Source organism: Coenobita brevimanus, chromosome 42 (genome assembly GCF_032717465.1).
Source record: "Coenobita brevimanus isolate Jiangsu-jjx chromosome 42, ASM3271746v2, whole genome shotgun sequence".
Taxonomy (NCBI): Eukaryota; Metazoa; Arthropoda; class Malacostraca; order Decapoda; family Coenobitidae; genus Coenobita; species Coenobita brevimanus.
The window spans coordinates 12,267,283-12,292,217 of NC_136995.1; the positions used below are offsets into that span (position 1 = coordinate 12,267,283).

General features: G+C 41.1%; 1 protein-coding gene across 1 annotated transcript in view; it reads left to right on the forward strand.

Moving 5' to 3' along the window:
* The window catches only part of LOC145397605 (uncharacterized), a 36,692-nt gene extending 14,347 nt beyond the window's left edge, over positions 1–22,345 (forward strand). Inside the window, exons 10-23 of the mRNA XM_080270646.1 lie at positions 273–395; positions 2,409–2,539; positions 5,119–5,209; positions 5,995–6,114; positions 7,626–7,716; positions 8,824–8,957; positions 10,477–10,563; positions 14,565–14,695; positions 15,302–15,429; positions 15,914–16,016; positions 17,369–17,512; positions 18,423–18,590; positions 20,685–20,842; positions 22,141–22,345. Coding sequence (XP_080126772.1) covers positions 273–395; positions 2,409–2,539; positions 5,119–5,209; positions 5,995–6,114; positions 7,626–7,716; positions 8,824–8,957; positions 10,477–10,563; positions 14,565–14,695; positions 15,302–15,429; positions 15,914–16,016; positions 17,369–17,512; positions 18,423–18,590; positions 20,685–20,842; positions 22,141–22,253 — 1,722 coding nt within the window. The 3' untranslated portion in view covers positions 22,254–22,345. The remainder of the gene's footprint in view (positions 1–272; positions 396–2,408; positions 2,540–5,118; positions 5,210–5,994; positions 6,115–7,625; positions 7,717–8,823; positions 8,958–10,476; positions 10,564–14,564; positions 14,696–15,301; positions 15,430–15,913; positions 16,017–17,368; positions 17,513–18,422; positions 18,591–20,684; positions 20,843–22,140) is intronic.
* The last annotated feature ends 2,590 nt before the right edge of the window (positions 22,346–24,935 follow it).

A 24,935-nucleotide genomic window follows, 5' to 3' on the forward strand; every position in this document is an offset into this window, starting at 1 on the left:
TAAAGAAAAAGGGGGGGGGGAATCCGTGTCATACATTCCTCCATACAAAACTCATCCAACCATCTTGATCCCTTGTTAATTCCCTAGCCTCATAAATTCCATACTTCAGGTTCTCACATACATATTTACCTTATCTCTCCACCTTCTTCGTGACCCACTTCACTACTAGAGGTCTGTCCTTAGGTAAATAAAATTGTCATAGAATAAAATAGAAAATTATGTCATGGGCTAAAGTTGATACATTCCATATTTACATAACTTCTGTGGTGTAGGCAGATGCCAGGAAGTTAGAGGGTGAGATGGTTGAGGCCCTGGAAAAGGACGAAAGCCAAGCAGTGAAGATGGCTGTTGTGACTGTGTCCGGCCTTACCGAAGCAACATGCCATCTCAATCAGGTTAGTCTCTCTTTTTCTGTTATCATCCTGTAACCAGACATTGTATTCCTGGAGAGATGTTGAGGCCTTGAAGAAGGATGGCAATTGTTTGGTGAAAATGGCTGTTGTTACTCTACCAAGAGGCCATTTCAGTCAAGTGAGTCACAGGGGAAAATAATAATCAGCTTTTTTAAAATATCCTTCAGCTCCCTCTCTGTCCTCTGAAAAGGAGGTGATGAACTGTCAGAGAAGGCCAGCTTCAGTTTGCAGTCCTTTGTGTCCACAACCACATGAACCTGGGATTACAGCAGCAAGAATAGCAGATACACAAGCAACAGAATCCATACAGCATGTTTTTTCTAACCATACAAATATCCATGAACCCTTCCAGTGCTGTTGATGGCCAGGTGTAGTGGGACTCATTCGTACTCCATAACTAAGGTTTATTGAATTTCATGCAACTACAACTTAGTGTTAAAGTCAGCCATAGCCACATTCTACGTGGTTATGATCTTAATGTAAAATCTTGAGTGACTGTCCAGTTTGAGTCAAGTTTATCATGAAAACAAGAGGTAAAGACTTCATATAAACATTCCTTGGTACAGTACTCGCACATTGATTAGACAGTATTTGCAGTGTGAATGAAAAATTGCAGGGTGTCCAGTTTTTTCATGATTCATAGTAGGTAAAGTGTGGTCAGTTGGTTAGAGTGCCCTCCATTAGAGTGATAGCCTTGCCGCAAATATCCTTTTATGGAGTGCTGTCGGGGATACATATTGACTTATATTAAATGTTGTGAACAGTGGTTGTTTTATCTCAGGCCCTTACACTTCAGCAAGGATAAAATGTGCATGACTTACCATAATTGTTAACGTATATTAAAATTACAATGTGTCCAAGTTTTTATTTTGAAGTTTAACCCCTGCAGTCCAATGACATATTGTTCATTGTAGTCTTGTTAATTACAGGCGACTTTATTTGGCATGGGAGATAACTTTTTGAGCTGGAGGAGTTAGATATAGATTTCAGCAACCCATTCACTGCTAGATGTCCTTCCAGAATTGAATAAAATTACCTGTTGGTGGCTTGATGTAGCAGAAGTAGGTGTCAGTGGATTCAGCAGGTCAGTGTATTTGTTTTTCGTAAAGAAGGTGCCAAAGAAGCCAGGCAGGGATTGATATTTTTTGTATTCTCAGTATTACATAGTTGGCTAAGGAAATTGTGGGGCCTATTTTACATCATCGTCATCATCATCGTCATCCAGACCTCCTTTCCTACTCTACGGTGGGGTGAGGTAGGGTCTAGAGTGCCAGAAAAAAACTGATAGAGTGAGACACTAAATTTTGTTGAGTTGAATGAGCCACACTCCCATTCACTCACCATTCAAGCTCCCAGAGCCAAGGGATAGGCTATTCAGTCCTAACAAATAAGGCAAGAGTAACCAGTCTTGTTTGCCTCTGAATGGAATAATATGAGCTATAAACCCCAGCCACTCCTTGGATGTAAACTCAGAATCCCATCTTACTGGAGCGCCTTGACTCACTACACTATCACATGTCGTTTAGTCATATGGTCACTACCCAACATAGTAAATGGTTTCCTGGGCAACAGGAAAACTTTTTTGCTTGTCATTCATTGTAAAGTCACCTAAAGGAAAAAAATTAAAGAAAATAAAAGAGAGCCAGATTCAAGATTTAGCTTCCAGTCTATTTAAAATATCAGCTGTATCAAAGTCAGCTTCAGTATTGTACAAGGATTCCTCAAGAGGAACCTCGGTATCATTTGATTTGATTTGAAGCTATTCATGATATTGGCCCATATTTTAAGTGGCATAGGAGGTTTTATAGCACCTCTTTCATAGGATTTTATTTTTCATGTTACAGTTAAACATTATCTTGTACAGTAACTGCATCACTTTAAACTGATATGTTTGCCTCAGTAACGTACAAGAAGATTATTGTTGATCAACCCTGGTCTTTCTGGCTGGGCAGACCCATCAGCCACAGGCATGCAGCCTTTAATCTCATATTACAGACGTGTGCAGTGACGATATTCCAAGGACTGGTGTTGCTCCTTGGTTCCCACACCTGCCCGAACTCACCCATACGCAGTCATGTCCCTCTCCAGCGGGCTGCAATTGGTGGTATCCGGGTGCTGGTGGAAAAGTGAGTGTCTTGGCTTCAAATGAACCACTGCAGATATACTTTTTCACTTTACCATGGCCTAAAATTACCACCTCTCTGTCCTGAAAGCAGAGTTATAACAGTAGACTAACAGTATAAGTAGGGTGCTAATCATTAAGAATTGCTATGGAATGGATATAGAGCCACAGTATTGTCATTTTCTTTTATTGAACTACTGTACATGAAATAAGCTACAATGCAAGAGAATGAAAGTCTGGGCCAAGTCAAGGTGAAAAAGGTATACGTGCTGAAGAGGGACACCTTCCTGTGGTGGTACCAACATGATGGCATCTCCTTTGTCAGGTAATACAAATGTTTAACTCCCTCCTTATCCCCCAAAAGGAGGAGGATGGACTGCAGAAGAGCATCTTAAATCTGCAGTCTACCAGTTTCACATTCAGATGAGCAGTAGACCTACACCCTCTCAGTAACAAAGGCTTTTCCCAAGTTGAGTAAAATTGTTCTTTATCATCATCATCATCATCATCATCTCTCATGTCATCATCATCATCGTTAGTCACCATAATTTCTGGCTTTATGTAGTAGTAGAATGGATGTGGAAGATGTGCAGATTGGCCTGGGAGGAAGGTAGCACTCATTCATCTCGGAGGATGTGAATCAGGTATAATTATTCTGGTGGTTGCAAAGGAAAAGGGGAAAAAGAAGTGTGTGGTAAAATAGGGGCATTTGTCTTCTTAGTATACTGAGGGAAAAGTGTAATGGTAGGATAACTAATTCACAGAGTTAGAGAAAGAACAGAGCTAAGTCTGGTTGGAGAAGAACAGGGAGGCTTTAGGAAGGGAAAAGGTTGTGTAGATCCAGCCATATTCATTCTCAGATCCTACATGGAAAAGTGCCCCATGAGAGCGTAGGAGCCCGAAGTTGTAGGCAAGTTTCATGGTCCTGACATTTGACAGGGTGGATAGCCTCACTCATTCCTGGAAAGTGGCATTACATGGAGTAGATGGGAAAGATATTGAATGCTTAAGAGTTAAATGGTGCGAAAGGCTGCAGTGTGTGTGGATGGTGAACTAAGTGAATTTTTCTCTGGGAAATCGTTGGGTTGAAACAGGGATGATGATGATGGCTGTGATTTTGATGATGAAGTGATGATGGTGATGGTAAAGATGCAAGATTGTAGTAGCACTGGTTGAGATGAGGATAGTGTTTGGAAACTCCCTGTGCTGTCATGTTTGCAGATGATACTGTGTTGTTGAGTGAAGACGGAAGAGCTGTTATGGCTATCGGTGGATGAGTTTGGGAGATGTTGTGTAAGAAACGGAATCTAAAGGTGAAGATCCAGGGAAGAGTAAAGTGATGGTCTTTGAGAGAGGTGAAGTCAGTGAATGCACAACAGCGAGGTTGGATGGTGAGGTACCCTTGGATAATGCTGTTTTTAAGTACTTGGGTAGTGCACAGTGAAGTAGAGAAAAATTGCTTCTTTAAAATTGACTGCTGCAGTTAAAGGTTGCTGGTTCTTGTGAAAGCAGTGATAAGAAACATATGGTGAGCATGAAGTGAAAGCAAGGCAGTGTACTACAGATGACCCATCATTGTGATACTCAACTCTAACGTACGGAAGGAGGATAGTTGGAAGGACAGCAGATGCAGGACAAGTTTAGCCTAGCAGTGGAAATGAGTTATTTAAGAGGAGACTGTGGAGTCACATGGAGGGACAGGCTGACGAAACTGAGGATATAATTGCATTGTGGTGTTGATGTGGATGTTTAAAGCCAGTTCCTTACTTCCCTGAGGTGGTTTACAGTACCATGTGGAGAGGATGGATTGGGTGAGAAGACTGACACAGTGTGGTGCTATGTGTACCCTGAGGTGGAGGGGGAAAGCAGGGAGGGGGAGGCCGAGGAGCCAAACCTTCTCATACTACCTTCACCTCAGCATGGGAAGGACCTTGATCAAACCCTTGCAAAGCACTAACACAAGGAGGCATTGGATCCCTACTTGGAACCTAACCTTCCCTAACTTAACTGAGGCGTCTGGCAATAGATAGATAGATAGATGTCTGTCTTCCTATAGCATGGGTCATACAAGTTCACCTGATAGCACTCATTCATCTCACTGTGAATCAACTTATCTGGTGGTTGCAGGAATGAAATTAAAAAGGCATATGATACTGAGGGAGTTAATGGAGATAACTAATTTACAATGAGATAACTAAGCTAAGTCTGGTGGTGGAAAGACTAAAGCAAAAATCCATCCATCCATCATCCAATCCTACATTGCCCCATGAGGAGCGTAGGAGCCCGAGGCTAGGCAAGTTGGTCCTGACATTTAAGATGAGAGTGACCAGCCTCACTCATTCCTGAGTGGCATTACATGAGCAATAAAGATATTATTTGATTAAATGAACTGAGGTTTTGAAACACATTTTACCCATCACTTGTCTTGGGACACATCATTTTGACCAAATGCCAGCCTCATTTTGATAATTTTGAATGACTGATGAAACATGATGATGAACACTGGTAGACGATAACACACACTCTGTAGTAGCACTGGTTGAGATGAGACAGTTGATTCTGTGCATGTCATTTTCCACACAGATTTAACATTGACTGGCGGAAGTGTTATGTATCGGTGTGTTTGATGGGGATGTTGTGTGACATGGTGAAGATCCAGGGCATCACTACACAGGTAAACAAAATACAGTGCTGCACAACACAGGTTTTGTTATAGGTACCCTTTATAATGCTGTTTTTTTTTTTTATCTTGGAATGCACAGTGAAGTAGAGAAAAATTGCTTCTTTAAAATTGACTGCTGCTGTTAAAGCTGATTTTGTGATGGAGAGGGATGCCTTCATGTGGTGGCATGAATAAAGCAAGGCAGTGTTACAGATACACTGCACAGTTTCCTCCTGACCCCCATAAAGGACCCATTCTGTGTTCAGCAGATGCAGGCAGGTAAAAGGCCTACAGTCCATTGGGTTCATGTCCAGATAAGCCTAGGACCACAGCAACAGGGAATCTGAAGTAAACTAGAGAAAATTGCATGAAATTTGCTCATGTTTAAGCCAGTTCCTTACTTCCCATAGTTTACAGTACCAGTGGGTATTGGGGAGAAGCCTACAGGGGTGGGAGGTGGGGCCCTGGGTGGAGCAATGCAGCTTCAACATCGGCTGGAGGAAAGAACCTTCTCAATACTACTCACCTTGAAACAGCATTGGGAAGGACGCTTGATCAAATGCGCGGTATTCAAAATATTCACCAACACATTTGAGAATGACACCCATGGTTTGGAACCAGTTTTTCCCTAACTTAACTTCCAGTACCTGACCTAACCCTAAGTTGTCTGTCTGTCTTAATGTAACTTCATCATATCCAACATAACCCAATAAAACATTGACTGGTAATATAACCCAAACATAACATAGCTAAAGCTAACCAGGTGTAACTTTCCCTTATTTTTCCATCTGTCACAGGTAAAAGTGATTATCCTGAAGGCCATGAACTCTTGCATCACTCGCTTTATCCCGCCTGTCATGTCCATGCTGGTCAACAGTGAGAAGCTCGAATATAACAGCATTGAGATGATGGGACAGGTATGTAGCGGAATGTAATTACCCTTTTGCTGTTCATGCACCATGGTATTTTACTCATGCTGGATTTATCTATATGGATGGATGGTGAATGAAGAGTGTTCTGTATAGTGCTGTATATATCTACAGTTTATAAATAGATAAAGTGACTCAGTGTACATCTTCTGTTGTTAGATATGTAAAGAGCTTGGTGACTGACGATGTGACTGTGACTATGGCATTGTTTTCACATAAATTTAAAAATGCTCAATTTTCATCAGTTGCCAGACAATATATAGCACAGTACAGTACCCAGTTCTAATAAATATTATTCACAAAGGAAAATTCGCAGTTATACAGTGTTTATGAATGTTGAAAGAAGCAGATCCTTTGTGGAATGGAAAAGAATATAATGACACATTGTTAAGAGAAAAAGATGAAGACAGAGAAACTGAGAGAATTATATGAAGATTAAGGAGCCTGGAGGTGGTTTTGTCTTGGCCATCCCTTGTTGGGGGGTTCCCAGGAGGGAGCAAGGCATCAGAGATGATGATGAAGAAGAAGGTTGTTTTGGTGGTGGTTGTGATGATCATGACTATAAACTGAATTTAGATTTTTGCTACATTTATGCTACTGTCAACCATTCCATAGCCTTCCCTCAAACTCTCCATACTTTTGACGTGCCAGCTTAACTTTTCAGTGGTATTTCATTATTGTATAGGGTCTCTTTCCAGGTGTAGATGCTTGCTGGTCTAGTGAGCTTAATTGCCAGTCAGAGCAAAAGTTTGTTGGGTGCCCTTTACATCAGTTTGCACCTACACAAGTTGGCAGGAAATTTTTCATTTATATAATACAACCAGTGACCCAGTCCAGTTACATAACCTTAATTAGCCTCAGGCATCTACACATCACAGTGGGTAATACACCTCTCCCCCACTATTCGACAGGGATGATTTCCATAAAAAAGTGGTTGAATAATTAATTGGTTGAATAACTTTCCAGTTCCCATGCATCACAATGGGTATTTTGTGAGACAGAATGTTTTTACCAGTCTAGTGAATGTTCACTGTAAGTCAGAAATGTGTTCCAAAGTGTCACAACTTTTTACTTACAGCTGGTACTGTAACTTGGGGGAAATGAGCACATAAGTTTTATAAGTAGCAGTGGAACTTGAGAAAGTAATTCTAAGCTGCAGGAGCTTCTCCTGGAGCAATCTCAGGTATATGTATCCTGCAAACAATATTTGGACTTCAGTCCCATGGACTTTAGCAACCTTAGCAAAGCCATAGCATATTACACCATACCACACTGCCACACCACACCACACTGCACAGACCTACCCTCCCACACGACACCACACTGCACAGACTTACTGTCCCACACCACACCACACCACAAAGGGCATTAACCAAAGTGCCCTGAAGCTCTTGTATTTAACACTTTTGTTGTACTTGTTTTATAATTTATGTTGACCTTCCAAGAAAACATCAGAGAAGGCAACTTATAACAACGATATATTTTACTCACCTGTGTAGGTATTGACGATCTACCTTGGAGACATGGAGTGGGAAGTGAGGGACTCTGCGTTGGAACTCCTCATAACATGCATGAAGCTGGCCAGGGAGAGTATGTCACTGCAGTTGTTGTGTAGTTAGGGCCAGTGAATTGGAAATAAACATAGATTTAGCAAGTTTTAGCTCAGTAGAGAGTGGGGGAGGGAGTTAGTGAATTGGATAAATAGATTTAGCAAGTTTTAGCTCAGTAGGAAGGGAGGGGAGGGAGTCAGTGAATTGGAAAATATAGATTTAGTAAGTTTTAGCTCATAATTTGCAAGAGGGAGTAAGTAACCTCCATTGGTCGGTGAATTAGAAAGAAATCCATTTAACAACTTATGCATTCCAGGGAAAGTAACTCACCACTGTTGTTTTTATAGTTTTGTCAAGTTGAAGGAAACAAGTGGATGTAAAAAGCTTGTGGAGTGTTTGGTAAGGGATGTTACAAGTAGGACTGTGTGGGGGAGTAAGTGGATATTGACAAGTTTAAGGTGCTGTGAGTAACCCCTTCAGTACAGTGGCATTTAGTGATCCATTCTTGCTGTCTCCTGATGATTTTATTCTGTTTCCAATAGATTTTTCACACACAGCAACAGCTAAACGTCATTAACCCATTCACTGTGAGAGGCTTGTCCTGTGTTGAGTAAAACAATTTGAGGGCTACAAGAATAAAATAGAATAATACATCATCATACTGTGTGTGGTGATGGAAGGCTGTCAGCAATTGTACCGTGTAAAGAAAAGATCAGCTTAATGTGATATGGAGGTAGATGAACAAAGGAAGAGTAGTAGAAGTAGATAACTCTGTCTGTCTCTCTCTCTCTCTCAGATAACCTATAATTTATGGAATGGTATGGCTGTGAAATGATTCTCTTTCAGTCCCCAAATCTCTCTAGTTTGTGGAGTGGTTGGTGTGGTATGGTTTGGATGAGGCAGTGGTTATGGCATTGAGCTATGTGGGTTATATCAGAGACAGTGCTCTCACTCTCCTTACTTCTTGTCTCTCTGTTTGTATCTCCCTTTCTCTTTTCTTATCTCCTCATCTTGCCTCTCCGTGTCTTGTCATCTGTTCTGTTCTTTGTGATACCTCCCTGTTTTGTAGTGAGAGATAGGTTTAAAGTGACTTTGATGATGATGATGATGATGGTGGTGGTGATGATGACCGTATTACCTCCCCCAGAATACCCGTACTTTGTGGACTGGTTGGTGCGGTATGGTTTGGACCGGGCAGTTGTTGTGGCGCTGGGGGATGTGGAGGGTTATGTCCGGGCCAGCGCTTTAACTCTCCTTGCAACAATAGTATCCATTGATAAGGTCAGCACCAGATATGTTGCACTGGCTGTGTGTGTGTGCATGCATGTGTGCTAGAACTGTACTCTTGTGAGCTCAGGAATCTCCTGGGCATTTCATCTCTAGGGACTAATTTTGCATATCACACCTTAATATTGTGTTCTGGGTTTTATCTGTTTAGTTTTAATAGCAAGATAGGTTGCTGGAGAGTCTTTATATACTATATTCGGAAGCAAAGCAGTGCAGAAGCCAAGAATCATCACAACCCTGATTTCCATCAAAATTGGGTAGGTAGAATCCAGAAGTTAAAGAACTATTGGCAGTCTGCTGAGTGAAATGAGTCTCAGGTATTCACATGCCATCCACATCCTCAAAATCTCACTCCACTTAAGGAGAACACACCATCCATCCATATTTTACAGTTCTCTTATTCCACCACTTGTGCCTCTCACTACTTTCTAGTGGCTAACCTTCCTAGGATGAGAGGCTGGGTGTGACACTGTGCCCAAAGATGATATGATTCAAGAGGAAAGAAAGTAATGGACATAAGCTAAGTGTGAAGCTGATCTCACCAATATTAGGAGAAATTCTGCTCCTGATTTTACATTCAAGGTAATACAGTACAGTATATATATTATCTAAATAAGGGTGTTGGCGAGAGGGAGATGACTGAAAGCTTGGTTGATGAGTGGACAAAGTATGAATCCTTAAGAACTACAGTACTCATGTTAGACATTAAGTGGAAATTCTTATCCTTTAATTCCTTGTAGGATTGGGTTCTGTTGTAGCAAGTTAGGGACATGCCAGAAAAATATGTCACCAATATTTATGACTGGTTAGACTTCTGTGCATGGTGTTTCAAAAGTTCCCATGTGTGAGTTGCTTTATTGCTGATTCCCACATATTTTTCTTGCCCTGCACATGTAATATGATGTAGTGCTTGTGCTTTGGAAAATGTTATATGCTTTGTAGATGATTCCTTTCTGGCAGTACTTGGTAGTGTAACTTGAACCCTGCTTCATGATCTTTCCTAAACTGAAGAAAATCTTTTGATGGGCTGTCCCTCTCTTCAGGGTCAAGATATTACCAACAGTCTCCAGTAAATGCTAAGGGTTCGTAGTATGTGTCATGTGTTAGGATTGTAATGCTGTGTGGTAGTGAAACCTGGGCAGTAAAGGAAGAATATTCATAGGCTTAATCATACGGATTTGACAGTGATTATATGGATGTGTTGTGCATCGATGAATGCAAGGCTTGGAGGGGCTAAGTTTACAATTGAAGATGCCTGAAATGGATATACAGGCTAAGTAATGTCCAGTCTCTTCTTTTACTGTACCTGGAGAGGGCAGTGGTAAAATCAAAGCTCTTATAACCCATTGATAAACACCAATTTTAGTACACAGTATATGTGTACAGTATATTTGAATACTGATGGCACTGAAGCAAGACATGCACCTACGGTATTCACACAGTAACTGAAACTGTCTCCTCCCTCCTCCTCTGCTTCTCTCCTTTCTTTCCACTTCCTCCTCCTATCCTGCAGAGGAGATGGTCGTCAGTGTGCAGTGATCTGTCGTCCAGAGATAACACTAATCACAAAGTGGCCTCAGGCTGTTCCAACAATAAAAGGGTAAGGTTATACACATGCTGGCTTTGGTCAGTTGTCTCTAAACATAAACATAATGTAAACCAGTTTGGTGGGTAATTTAACCCTTTGGCTGCATCAGGTTCCTCTAAACCGAGTATAATTATCTGATGTTAGAAGTACCTGTATATAATATTGTTGGGACTGTAATTCTTGGTCTGAAAGTTTTTCCAGCAGCTTTTGGGAATGACTGCCATCTCACAGTTAATGAAGGGCTGTGTTGCTGAAAATCATAGTTAATTGAATTATTGGTGTTACTGGATCTGTGGGGGCTTACATTGCTGGGGAATACTTGTGTTTAACCCAAGTCCAAAACTATCCAACTAAAATTCCTGGCAACCTAAACACCGTACACTACCAGTCAGCCGCTGGTGGTGAATGAGTCATGAAGGATAGTGAAAACAGGCACTTTAGTTAATGTGATGGTGAAGACTTACCAGGCCAAGCTGCACTTATACTTATTCGCACCTATGTGACTGTTTTACACACATATCACTCACTTTTCCACTTTACAGCTGAAAAAATATTATTGTATTTTTGCCTTGAAGTTATCATTAAAAGTAACAATAGAGTACTGTTAAGTGGAAAGGAGCATCAGAAAATTTGTAGTGTAAAAGTGAAATAGCCTCAGTGAGAATATCAGTGTGAGGGGTAACTGTACAGTAATTAGCTGATATTGGCAATTAGTGACCATTGAGCCTGAGGATGTTGAGTTTATTCTTGCTGCCACCATATGATTTTGTTCAGATTTGGAGCGCAACTTAGTACGAAATGCATTAAAGAAGGCTGTATCTGAACTCTCCGGTTTGAAAAGCCTTTCCTTTAGCCTGTAGATGAAAGGGGGGTTGGGGACATCATTGGATTCGATGGGCTAAGTTTCTAGTCCACAGAAAAGATCAGTTGTACTGTTGACAACCTCAGTGCAGGAGGCATCATTTGATTTAAATTGGTTTGAATACTAATGAAAATAACTTTTAATCACTGCTGCGTTGGTATCTGGCCTGAATAAAATTAAGTGGTGTTGACTACAGTTTGCTGAGATTTTCATCCTTTTGCAGCCTGTCTCCCCGAGCTCAGGGACAGACACTACTATGCTGTACATCCTTTTCATAGCAATTCATCGATAATCCCTTATTCTAGCATCACTCTGTCAGTATTCAAGATGGAGGGGTGGCAGATTTTTGCCTAATTAAAGAGAAGAGAGTATAGACTGTGTATAGACAATAATTCCGAATTATCATTCGCAGCCAGAGGGTTAATAATTGGGTCTGGTGATGGTTGAATTTAATATCAGCAGCTGAAGTTCTGTCACCTCCCCTGGCTCTCTCTCCATGCACTTTGAAAATCAGGCTTATATTCTGGGTGGCACACAGGGCTTGGTATCACTTCTTTTGTCAGTAGTTTATTTTGCATATTGCTCTGTTAATATTCTCTTGCTGGTTTTCATTTATTATTTTTATATCAACCTGGTTTGCATCAATAACAGACAAGAGGATATTGGGGGGTAATGTGCATAATAAATCACTAAGGAAGAGACGTTGTGAATTCTCAAAGATCACTTTCAGTTTGAGCCTTACGTTAATGAATTTGCAGCAGCAGACAGTGATGTACCTTTAATATTATTCCTTCTACTACCAGGTGCTTTTTTTTCCAACTCAAGATGTAAAGTGAAGGAGTTGGTGGAGAATATATCTAACATCTTTAGTTCAGAAATTCCCCCTTTAGCTGAATAAAATTGTCTGGAAATAGTAGGAATAAAATATAATAAGTTAAAGCCATAATCTGTTTATCTGTACTGTTGCCAGATGCCTTAATACTGGAAGGGATCACCACAAATGACCTGCAGCCATTGTCATTCTGTCCTCCACTATCAGGCTTTCCACTCCCCAACTCACAGCCTTACTCATATACCTCTCCACTCCATCCCTCTTGTCTCATCCTTGGTTTCCCCTTCCCCTCCCTCCCTCCACCTCACTCATATACACTCCATATCAGTCTCTCATTCTCTATTTTTCCCACATAGCCACACTGTCTCATGGTAGTTCTAATGCTTTCCAGCACATCTCCATTTGTATGTGTGTCTGTATGCTCCTCATAGGTAACTCATTTCCACACCTCCTACTTTTCAACTTGTCTCCTTCCATCATCATAGTCAGGGTGTTTAAAGCTGTGGCAATGCAAGAAGAGCAGGATAGGCAACAGGACTTTAGGTGCTGATGGTATTGGAAGCATAAAGCTCAGTCACATAAAGCTTACTGCAGTGGGGATGCTGTAGTGGATTACTGTATCACCTTTTGCCTCTTGCATGAGAATTTTACAGCTTGGTTTGCTTAAGTGGATAAACAGGTCTCCTTATTTTTTAAGTGCAGTGCTGTAAAGTTATTTAATTCATTGGCATGATGTTCCTGTAATTTTTATTATAGCATGGTTTGCCTGACATAATGTGGGTGAACAGGTCATCTAGTTTGTAAGTACAGTACTGTAAAGCTATTTAATACTTTGGCATGTTGTAAGTGTATATTGCATTTTTGCTATCTACAAATAATTTCATGCAGCATACAGGAGAGTTTTTGAGCCAGGGGGGTTAAATATAGCCTTTACACTCCACTACTGCCTGGGTGCTTTCCTAAGCTGAGTAAAGGTATATGAACATAGAAAGAATGAAATAAGCAAATCATCATCCTGAAGAAGTTAAGACGTTTGTGATGTGAAGGAGGGTTGAAAAACTAATACTAATGAACAAAAAGAAAAGCCTGTACACACAGTGATGTTTGAATTAAGCAGCTGGCAATGTATAATTACCGGTACTTTTTCTGCCTTGCATAGTAACAGTTCTGTATTTCTTATCTTGCTGAATAGAAAGTACTTTTACCTCTGATTCATTATGCATGTGTATACGTTATACTGTACTTGAATGTTGTGACCAGATGATTTTTGGCTCGGGAATGACCTCACATATTCTCAGAGGCTTATTGAGGCAATATTTAACCCCACTTGTTTGAAAAGTCTCTTCCAGGCTGAAGAAAATCATTAGGAGATAACAAGTATTAATAGACAGAGAACACAGAGAGTTCATAGTGATAGGTGCGATACAGTGAGAAATACAAGTGCACTTATTTAAGTAATTATTTCTTCCATACCACACCTAGCTGATGGTCAGTTTGTTATCACCTGACAGAACTAGGTCACACCCACATCTTGATTATTAATTTGTAGTTGCATGATATTTCTTTAACCTCAGCCATGAGGAAATAATGAGTCACCTTGATTACTTGTCAAATCAACCCTACACTCTGACTAAACATGGCCATCAACAGATCTGAAAAGGGTTAGAAATCTTTATAAGGTTATAGGGTGATTAAAGAATTATGACTTGTGAGTGCACAGTATGGATGCAGTAAATGGGACAGCGATGAGTGTTTGATGACAATCCTTTGCCAGCCTTATGTCCTGCCGCCCATATCTCTCATTCTTTCCCAGAGTATCTTTGCTTCTCATTCTTTTTTCAGTGTGTGCCTTGTCTTGCAATCACATAGTATGTGTAACACCCTCCTGTGGCTCAGCTGGAGGAGTGTCCAAAAACTTTTGCTGTTACTATACATCACAGTGGTTAGGTTGCACATGCCATCATACATGGGTGGGCAGTTTTACAGTGCAAGTTCAAACCATATATGAAGAGCAAACGATAAGCAGGTGTGAGGGATGCCGCTTTCAGTCACAGAATTACCCACCTGCACTCATGCATTGTGCTCAGGTATAGGTGAGGGAGGTTCTGTTGGAGTGTTGGGTGAAAAGTATGTTTGGTCACATGCTCCATTAGAGCAGTACTGACTGTGGACAAGGGCTAGTGTATACTTTATAAGAGCACTCCCATTGGTTGCAAATGTGTGAGGACACTTGTAAGGACATACTACTGCAGACAGGTGTATGGTGGTGGTGCACATGTGTGGTGACAGGTGTGGTACAGTGCAGGTGTGTGGTGGCAGGTGTGGGAAGGGTTGGACGGAGAGAATCTGGCCCACCGTGGACTGTGGGCGGTGATGAATGAAGGAGAATCACCCGTCAGAGCTGCCGCCATCACCCTCGTACACCAGCTGTTCCTGGCCGGCAAGTACAGGTGAGCAGGGAACACTCACCACATCATCATCATCATCATTGGCATTGGCATCCACATCACTCATTGTCACCACAACTCTTACCACATTATTATGTATATTTAACATTTGTTATGGTAAGTTAAAGAAAATAATTAAGAGGTCAATATGCATCATTTGTGGAGTTTGGTAGATAGCCTGGATACAGTAGTAGGATGATGCAAGATTTCATCCCACAGCTGAAAGTAACAAAAGCTAAGATATATTTTCCCATCTTCTTTGTCAGAGTAGATCCAAGTTTATTTCCAGCACAAATACAGGTACTGATGGTTAGATCACCACCACAATTATCCTTGCCAGTAAGAATGACTGAAACAAATATATCTTGATCCCTGCAAAGGTTTTCACTTAGGTAAGCTACTTTTCTGCCAGGTTATACTTTGTTGTGGGGAAATCCCTACCCACTCAAGGATTATATTTATTAAGTACCACAATCAAAACACTTTGGCATTCTGTTAACCTACCTGCCCAGTTATGACTGCAAAGAAAAGCTGCCTTCTCCATATAACCATCACCCCAGTGTTATTTCCCACAAAAGTGTGTTGGTAATAATGTTGTGTGAATGTCAGTGAGGAGGAGGTGGATGGTCTGGTGGTGAGGGTGATGCAGCGTGCCACAGATGATCCAGATGATGAAGTGAGGTTGGCCGCTCTCGAGTTCATCTGCTCACACATCCTCTGGGCCCTCAACAGACATGGTGAGCCCATCTGATGTACAGGGGGGTCCACAGCTTGCATTATGGTGCTGTTTGTGAAGGTGGAATGTTAGTCAGAAATTACACACAGTAAGCCGATTATTATTGTAGAGGTTACAGAAAAAATTTAAGCAAAAGGAATTAAAACATTCAGAAAGCTACTGTACAACTCAGAATGTGTATACCCTGTAGTGGATAAATACAGTACATTGTTTATTATGTAAAATATATAAATACAATACTACAAATGTGTGAAACTACAGTTCACCTTGCTGTATATTCTAGTGTTTCTTATGTTCAGAAGAGGTTGCACAAAGTTAAACTGACTTAAAATGAATATATATAAGTTGGCAAGCTCCTGTACTGGGAACTGACTTCATTGTGAGATGTCCATTGCTGAGGTGAATGAAATTGCTGAGTGGTAACCAGAATGAAATACAAAGGCTGTCATGGTAGAGAAGGGGTTAATCTTTTTGTTCTCTGTCAGGCATGGTTGACGGGGAGTTCCCTTCAGTTACCTTCAGCCGGGGGAAGATCACTAAACTTGACAAGAATGAGGTTAAAAATCGTGTACGCAGCATACTAACATGGTCAGTATATTCGTATGCAAACTTAATTCCCTTTCTCTGGTGCAGTTGGGTATTTTGTCACGTTTTCTTTGTCCATAGATGGATGCTGTAATCACAGAGGCCGTGGCCAAAAACAGATGTTCTTCACTTCACCCATGTCCTGTGCCATCAGGCTGTCCTTCCTCCAATGCATACCATCCTCATACCCTACCTCTCTATTTCGTCCTCAGTCTCAGCCTGCTCTTACCCCACCACCTCACTCACGTACACTCTTAGTCAGTCTCAAACCATCTCGGGGTACACCTAACAATTTCCAACACATCCACAAGCTATTTCACATCATCATTTGTCTGCATCTCTTCGTACTACATCACATGCTCCTCATAACTAATTTCCACTCCTCCCAGGCTAACACCTAAAATTTTTGCATAACTTTTGAAGCTTAGAGAATTCTCCTACATGGATTCCAGTTATTTGACAGCAGCCAGAATATGATAAAATGCCACTAAGGTTGAGTAACTGGTCATTCTTGCCTTAAATGTTTGAACTGAGCAGTCTAACCTGAGGCTTGTGCACTCTCTATGAGGAAATGGAAGTGTTAAAAAAATGATGATACAGTCAGCACTCACATAACGTGGGAATATTGTCCCCGGAAGCTCCTGTTTTATGAGAATTCCACATTATAGGACCATATGTTTTACATGTTAAAGGTTTCATGGTACCTAAACCCAAGTTCCAGGGTTTATTTCCAGGACATTTACCAACCTAATAAAGACTTCATTACATACAAATACTGGAGAATTCCTCACCTTGAATGGAAGAGCTTATGGGCTTGCTGGGGGGAGGTGGAATGGGGTTCCATGGCCAAAAAAAGAGCAAAGATCACATAGAGCATGTTCAGCCAGAGTGAGGGAAGAGGATCATTGGCCTTGTAGTATGACTTTGAAACATAAACTGGGGCCTCCCGCCACATTATGTCCATTGCTACCACTTAGTCAGGTTCCGTAAAAAATGACCTGCTTCCTCCAACCACGTTATATCTATTTTTTCCGTGTTCTGACATTATTGGGACACAAAATGGCACCTCCTGTGTTATGAGAGGTTTGTGCATTCTGGTCATGCGTTATGTGACTGCTGACTGTACTATAATTATTGCCGTCCTACCTGTGAAGTGAAGCCATGATTCCAGAGGTTTGAGTGGTGAGTGAATGAGTGTGAGATCCAAATCACTGGGTATGCTGTTAATTAATTCTCCTTTTTATTTATTCTCCTTCCTTGCTTTTTGGACCCAACCCCACCCTGTCATTAGGTGGGAAAAAAAGATGAGGAGGAGGGGAAGGGAGATGTCTGATTAGATTGTTTGTCACTGCCAGGATCTGTGAATGTGGGTACCTGTGTTCCCTTCTGACGTGCCTAAAGGACCTCGTAACTCCAGTAACAGACAAGACTCGGGAGATCTTCTGTTTCCTACACGATCTCATTACCCGCTACGAGATTCAGCTCGAAGGCAGCAAGAGGTAGGGAAGAGAGTGGGATGGAATTTATGAAATGGATGTTGTGTAGTACAGTTAAGATCCTTTTGCTTTCTATTCTATATACAGCATATTTAGGGCATATCCATCACTTTCTCTTCCAGACACATCATATCAAAGAGCATCATCAGAGGGAAAAGAAATACAGTATACCAAGCCTTTCTCTGCTGTTCCACTGTCTACTACATTCTTATGGCATGTCCTTCACCTTCACATTCAGAGAGAGTCATCAATGGGCAGAAAAAAATGTACAAAGTCTCTCAGTCGTAAGATATTAACCAACAGAGGAAAGTGACATGAATAATTGATGAGAAAATAGACAAACTCTTGTCCTTGACTGTACCTGTGTGAATATAAAAGTTATTGAGAGGAGAGAGATGAATGCATAATGTGGAAATAAAAGGTGTCATGATCATTTGTGTACAGTGTTTGCTTAGAACTGTATCAAAATGTGAAGATATGCAAGATTCACTTTAGAGGCATCAAGAGGCAGGAGAGGAGGATGTGTGGTGGGACTATAAAGTAGATGCAGTATTAAAATCTTCACTTAACAAGTGAGTTGTGTCCAGGCAATATGATACTTTAAGTTAGACATGCCTTTGGGTGATAATGATGATTGCATTTGTCTGGACAGTAGTGTGAAGCATATCTGTAAAGGAAAATAAATGTGGAAATGGTTATGCCTGTGAGCTTAGCTGGAACAAAGATTCTGTGAGCATGAATGGTGAGTAAATAGGTGTTTGGCCCATTTTATTAGGTATGCTGTGGACAGTTCTCTTATCATATTTTGCCTTTCTATTCTGAGTCATGCTTAACCCAATCCTTAGGAGGGGCAAATGAGGTGTGAATGATTATGATATTTTTCATTTATTTATATATTTATATGTTTTTAAAGATCTGAGAGCGTAACACCTGCTCCTCGGCTTGGTGGAGTGCAAGTGGCAGAGAATGAGGTGACAGTGGACCAAGGGCTGTGTGATGTGGACTCGGCAGCCAGGGAGGATGAGATTGACCGCACCATCAGTGACATCTTGGCTGCTTCATCACTTCACACTGTCAACATGTAAGTTTTAGAATGTTAACCCCTTCAGTTCAGTGGTTCCTTTGTTTAGTACATTCTTACTCTTTCCTGACAAAGGAGCAAGAATGAACTAAGGGTTGCTGAAGGGGTTAAGGAAGACAATTCAGAAAGATTCGTTAACACTGAATTTGTCAGGAGATAACAAGAGTAAATTAAAAGGCCACCACCAGATTGAAGTTACGAGAGCCTGGAGGTGGTGAGAATATAGTACACTAAGGACAGTATCATTATATCTGAGTGTAAAATTCTGGAGTAGCCTTTAAAAGTCTTTTCATACAGGTAGCTTGTAATTTTTTCATGGTTAACTCTAGCGTGGTAACCATATAACCAGATTATGGCGCCTGGTGGTTTAGTGGGTAATTAAGGCGCTCCAATCGGATTGAGCCAGTGCAGGTTTATATCCAAGGGGTGGTTGGGATTTATTTGCTCACTATAGTCACAGCACACAACTCTGAGGTTAGCATTATCGTACCCTGGCAACCTACCATTCAGATGTGCGTCCGATTTCGTATCATATTATACACGAATCATATTACAGTATTATGCTCGAATATATTATAAACGAGTATTATCATACACAAACATGTTATACACGAATCACATGTGTCTCATATTATACACGAAATCAGACGCGCTTTTGAATGGTGGGTTGCCAGCACACAATAACAACAACCTCAGAGTCGCGCGCCGCAACTATAGATGCCACTCAGGGATGAGTGAGGCTGGTCACTCTCATCTTAAATGTCAGCACCAACTTACTTAGCCCCGGGCTCCTGCACTCCTCATCGTGCAACATAGGATTGGCTGATGGATGAACTCTAGTGAGAGTGAGAGACTGACAAGGAGAGTGTATGTGAATGAGGTGGAGGGGGGGAGAGGGAGGGGGAGGCCAAGGATGAGATGGAGTGGAGAGGAATATGAGAGAGGGGGGTGTGAGCTGGGAGCAGGGCAGTGAAATGGCGGGGGACAGAGCGACATGGAGGTGATTTGTTTGTGGCTACCTCTTATGGGATTAAGGCATCTGGCAATAGATAGATAGATAGAACTCTAGTGACACGATGACATTATTTTTTTTTACCAGGATGTTTGTGTGAAGCTGCAGAACGTGGTGAATGTTGTTGGCGTAACTGATGGAGCCAGGATTCCGGGTGCTTGAATGATGAGTGAATGGAAGCGCGGCCCATTGGATTGGGCAAATTTGGACTGTCTGGACATTGCTACTCCTCACCCTGCTCTTGGGTGGGAACGGAGGTCCGGATGATGTTTGTGATGCTCTCAGATTATTATTATTATTATTATTATTTTTTTTTTTTTTTTTTTTCCCCCCCCACTGTAGGATAGGCTTCTTGAACTGGGGGGGTTACATACCACCAGCATTAATGCCTTGGCTGCCCCACTATGTCACATCATCAGCATACACTTTTTACACCGGGCCAGTGTATGGCCCGGCCTTCACAGTAGGTGGAGGTTTTCTTCTAATGAACGAACGAATGCTTTTTACTCTAACTTGGCCTAAAATTGTCATCTCTCCATTTCAGTTACTGATTTGGTAAAGGAGATTTACACTACAGTATGATGCTAGTCAAGAAGAAGTGCTATAGAAAGTTTATAGAACCTTAGTATTGTCTCTTTCTGCCACTCAGTTATGTGAAGTAACTTCCAAAAGCATGAACATCTGGGCCAAATTAGTATAAAAGAACTACAGCCTTGGATGAATTATAGGCATGTGATGGCTTAGTGGCTTCAGAGGCTTTCTGGCACTACTTTGTTAAGAGGAACACTTATGTCCATGGCCCTGCTCATCCACTCCATACCCCTCATCCCCATGCATTTCCATGTTCACTTTCATCACCCCTTCCCTCATTGCCCTTTGTCATTCATTCCCTTGCCCCACACCATCAATTCTGATACCTCTCATCCATGTATTTTTGTCCATCCTTGTCCACCATCATCAACTGTCCACCTACCCTCATGTCCACTTCCTTGTCCTTCCCTTTTCATTGTCTTGCCTTTCATCCATTCCCTTGTCATCCCTAATCCACTTCCAAGCCCCTGATCTGTGTCCCTGCCCCTCAGGATCAAACGGCCTTATTCGATGGCTCTGGGTGGTCCTGCACCTCCCCGGCCACTGCTGTTAACCCTGGACGATGTACCCCCAGCCAATGCACCGCTGCCACTCGCCACACTCCTAACAAACATACACCAGTTCTGCAGTTGCACTGACATTAATGAAGGTAAGTCATTTATTATTTATCTTTTAATTTATTAGCACATCCACTCATCACATACATACAGTATATACGTACATACATAGATACTTGCCTGTATACAGTAAGTTCTGTTACTGTTACAATGTTAATGACGGTATTTGGTTGATTTATTATTATTATTCATTTATTCATCATGTAACCCAGTGTTGCCCCACGAGGAGCATAGGAGCCCGGGGCTTGGCAAGTTGGTCCTGACATTTATTATTATTAACCAGGGAGTAGCACCCCAGGAGGCTCCCCTGTAAGTGGGTGTATACTGTAATGGCAGGGCAATTACAGTGCCAAGGCATGCTTGGGAGGTGTAGCTGTTCTGGCAGGGTGCCCTAAGTTCACTGCCACAGCCTCTGGTTACAGTTGGTGGGCTGTGGGTTTCAGTTCCCATGCCTGGACTTGGGACTGTGTGGGTAGGCAAAACCTGTGGTCTGTTTCCTCCATTGGAAAGCCACCATTAAGTGACCAAAGCCAGCACATGTAAGCATGTTGGAGTCTTTATAAATGATTCAGTGCCTCCTGAATCAATGCATCATAATTTATACTCCAAACTGTCATCGTTGTCGTTGGTGTTGTTTATATTCATCCGTGGATTGCGAGCCACAGTTCAGGCTGTGCTGGCTGTGCATCAACGTAAACACTCGACCCCTATATTTACGCATGGTGCTACGCAAAGACGGAGATAGAGAGAGAGATTTTTGTCTTTTCATCAGATGATGCCCTGGATGTTTATCATCAAGTTTATAATAAACTTTTTTTTTTTTTCCCCACTACTGCCATACGTTAACTTATGCATGGCCCCACGTAAAGATGGAGAGAGTTTTTTCTTTTCACCAGATGATGTCCTGGATGTTTATCTTCAAGTTTATAATTTGTACACCACGGGGTGCGAAAAAAAAAGGGTAATTGCACAGTCCATGGGTTAATTCACCCAATCCATTGCTATGAAAAAAAAAACAAAAAACAATAATTAGTATCATTAGTATCAATACAGTATTATTTAATTATGTGCAAATAGCTCTTTTTTTTTTTTTTTTTTCTGTGTTCTGTTTTTAATTCATAGCACTTCTTTTATTAGTGGGCAGTAAACATAATGATGGCATAAAATAAATGGAGCCAGAGTTTGAAAAATGAACTGATCTTGAATTCAACTTTGTTCGCTTTTCTTTAGAAAGGTCAGATTGCACAGGCTTTCAGCCTAGATTTTGTTTTTGCAAAAAAATAAATAAATAAATAAAAATAGGAATAAGCCCCATTAATATGCCTTTCAGAGGAGCGTCAGCGTGTAAGTGACTTCCTATCACTGTTGGATGACATTCTCCTGGAGGGTGGTGACACCCAGCCCACCCACCTTGATGACCAGCATCTCAGGGACTGCTACTGAACCACTGAGGCCCAAGTCCGTCCATCTTAACTCGGTGTAGATGTTACATCCTTTTGCAGGTTATTTTGTGTAGTCTAGTGGCAGACTGAGACTACTGGTGTTCGGTATGGTATCACTGACTTGTTTCAAAATGTGTTAATTGAAAAATTTTTAGTTATTGTGAATGTTAAGGTTGAAAAATATTGTTCTAGATGTTAGTGTCCAGAACTGCCAAATATTACAGAAGTTGACTGAGGTACATTGAGATGGTTTAAGGTATGAAGGCAGCATGATACAGCTATAGAGCTTATATTGATGAGTTTTGCCTTTTGTTGCAAATTCTGGGAGTTTGAATGATATTTGAATGATGGTTCATATCACAAACATGCTAGTGATAGTTTTTCCACTTCCATGCACACTTTTTTCCGTGTTTCTGGACCTTACCTCATCCCATCCTTGGGTGGGATTAAAGGTCAGGATAATGATGATGATGAGTTTTGCATAGAGTGGCTGTTGACGTACTTGGTGATTCTGTGACTTGTTAAGATTGAAAGATGCTGAGAAATTGTAATCTTCAGTTGTATCATGTGCAAGTAACAGATGCTGCAGTGATGCTAAAATCAGATGCATGCAATTGATATGCTGAAAGCTGTCTATTGCAGTTAAGAAAGAATTTGTATAGATATGAGGCTCTTGTCTGACAGGTAAGTATGAAGTGCACATTTGTGGAAGGTGTGCTTGTGAGCTGCAACCAGGATTCTAGAGGCTTGTATGATGAGTGACTGAGTGTCTGTCCCTAATAGATCACTCTTTGGTTAGTTCTTGCTGTCAGTTTTTTCTTGCTCTCTGGGTTCTGTCTTATCCAATTCTTGGATGAGAAGGGTCTAAAAAATTCCTTACCTCTTCCCTAGGTGGGAAGGGCTGGGATGATGGTGTTGACGATGCCAACTGATAATGTACTTTGAAAATATTGAATAAAATAAATAAAATGCTGATAGAAGCTGATTTCATGTGTAGGAGGCAATCATTGTTGAGTGTATTATGGTGATTATTAGGTGGATGAAAATTCTGTGGGGGAAAAGTGCTGAGGAGTCCCGAGTGAAACTAATAAGGCTGCTGAACTGTTTTGAGTGCTGCTGGACAGCTTTAAACGTTATTAGAGTAAAAGAGAGTTTGTAGATAGTTAAGTGAATTATGTTGGGGTGGAGCTTTTCCGTTCCAGATTTCAGTGAAGGTATTTGATGGTATGGAGAAGGTGCTTTAGTTTCTCATGGTGCCTTGTGTCAGTAATAGCCTTTGTTGTGGACGTTGTTTGAAAACACCCAAGGGGTAACTGGAGGTGTTCTGTTGGCTCAAAATTGCCAAGAGGTGACTGGAGGTGTGAATATGTGATGCCACCAAGGGAAGTAGGCAGGTTAATCTATCACTAACTTTGCCGAATTATAATGGTGTAGCCTCAAGTCCTTACACCTCAGAGTGGGCCTGATGGGTACTGGGGTTGGCTATGTCAGTTACCATGTCTTCAATAGCAAATACAAACTGAATGATCTCTAGTGAACTAAAGAAATACTGTAACTATCAACACCTGTTACTCATTAGCAAATCTCTTATGTCTTCACAAAAAAGAATTTTTCTTTACTCCTGCTCCATAGCATATTCAAAATACCTTCATTATTCATAGTATTACTGAATATTTTTAGTGTGATGATTTCCACATGTTGATCTGGTTGTCAATGGTTACCTTCACATTACTTTCACTTGCTGGCTCAGTGGTAACACTCTTGCCCAGCATCTGCTAAGATAGGATGCGAAAAGTTTCACTGACAAAGCGGGTGATTACTGTCCCCCTTGAGCAAGGAGATGAGTGTGTGCATGTGTGAAGGTCATGGCCTTGCCCTTATATCGGACTATATGAGCTCTCAGCTCTCTTCCGGGTGGGTAAAAGCTGACGATCACGACCATCATGTGATCCTGACTGACCTGGTGAGTTACACACACACTGTATTTTCTTCTTTGCTCAAATTTTTTCTTGGTTGTTGTGATACAAAATTCAGTGACTTATTGCTTTTTACTTTTGTACGATGAAGTCTTAAGGTAGTTTTGTATTTTTAGCATATGTTGAATATTGAAGAATTGAAATAGTTTTATATATATGTGATTTACCATTGCATAGTCTGTAATTACAGAAGTTACGTTAGCCATTTAGATGTTTTATACAAGTTACCAGCTTTTCCAATACTGTATGCACTTCATAGTTATTTCCATGATATACCATGCCAGTACACTTTTCATCAATGCCTGGGGCCATGTTCACAAACTTTCTTAAGCCTGAGTTGTGTGTAAGATTGCATGTTTATACATTTAAGCTCACTCACACCAGCTGATCAGACAGACATCAAGCACTTCACTACAGATCTAAAGTGAATAATAAAGTGAAAAAAATATACATGACCAGGCAGTGTAACTTCTGATGGTAATTCAGTTCTTTGAAGCTGCAGTGTTAATAGAAATTGGTAGGGGTACCAGCCATCCACTCACTCAATGTAGTGCCGTCAGTCCACCAGGTTCACACTGAGAAGAGTCTTTGACCATAACAGAAAAGCCAGTTCCTCTGGGCTGAATAGAATCGTCCTGTTAACCGGAGTAAAATACAAAGTTATTCATTGTTTGCCAGAATGTAATTCAGACTTTTTCTTCAGGTAG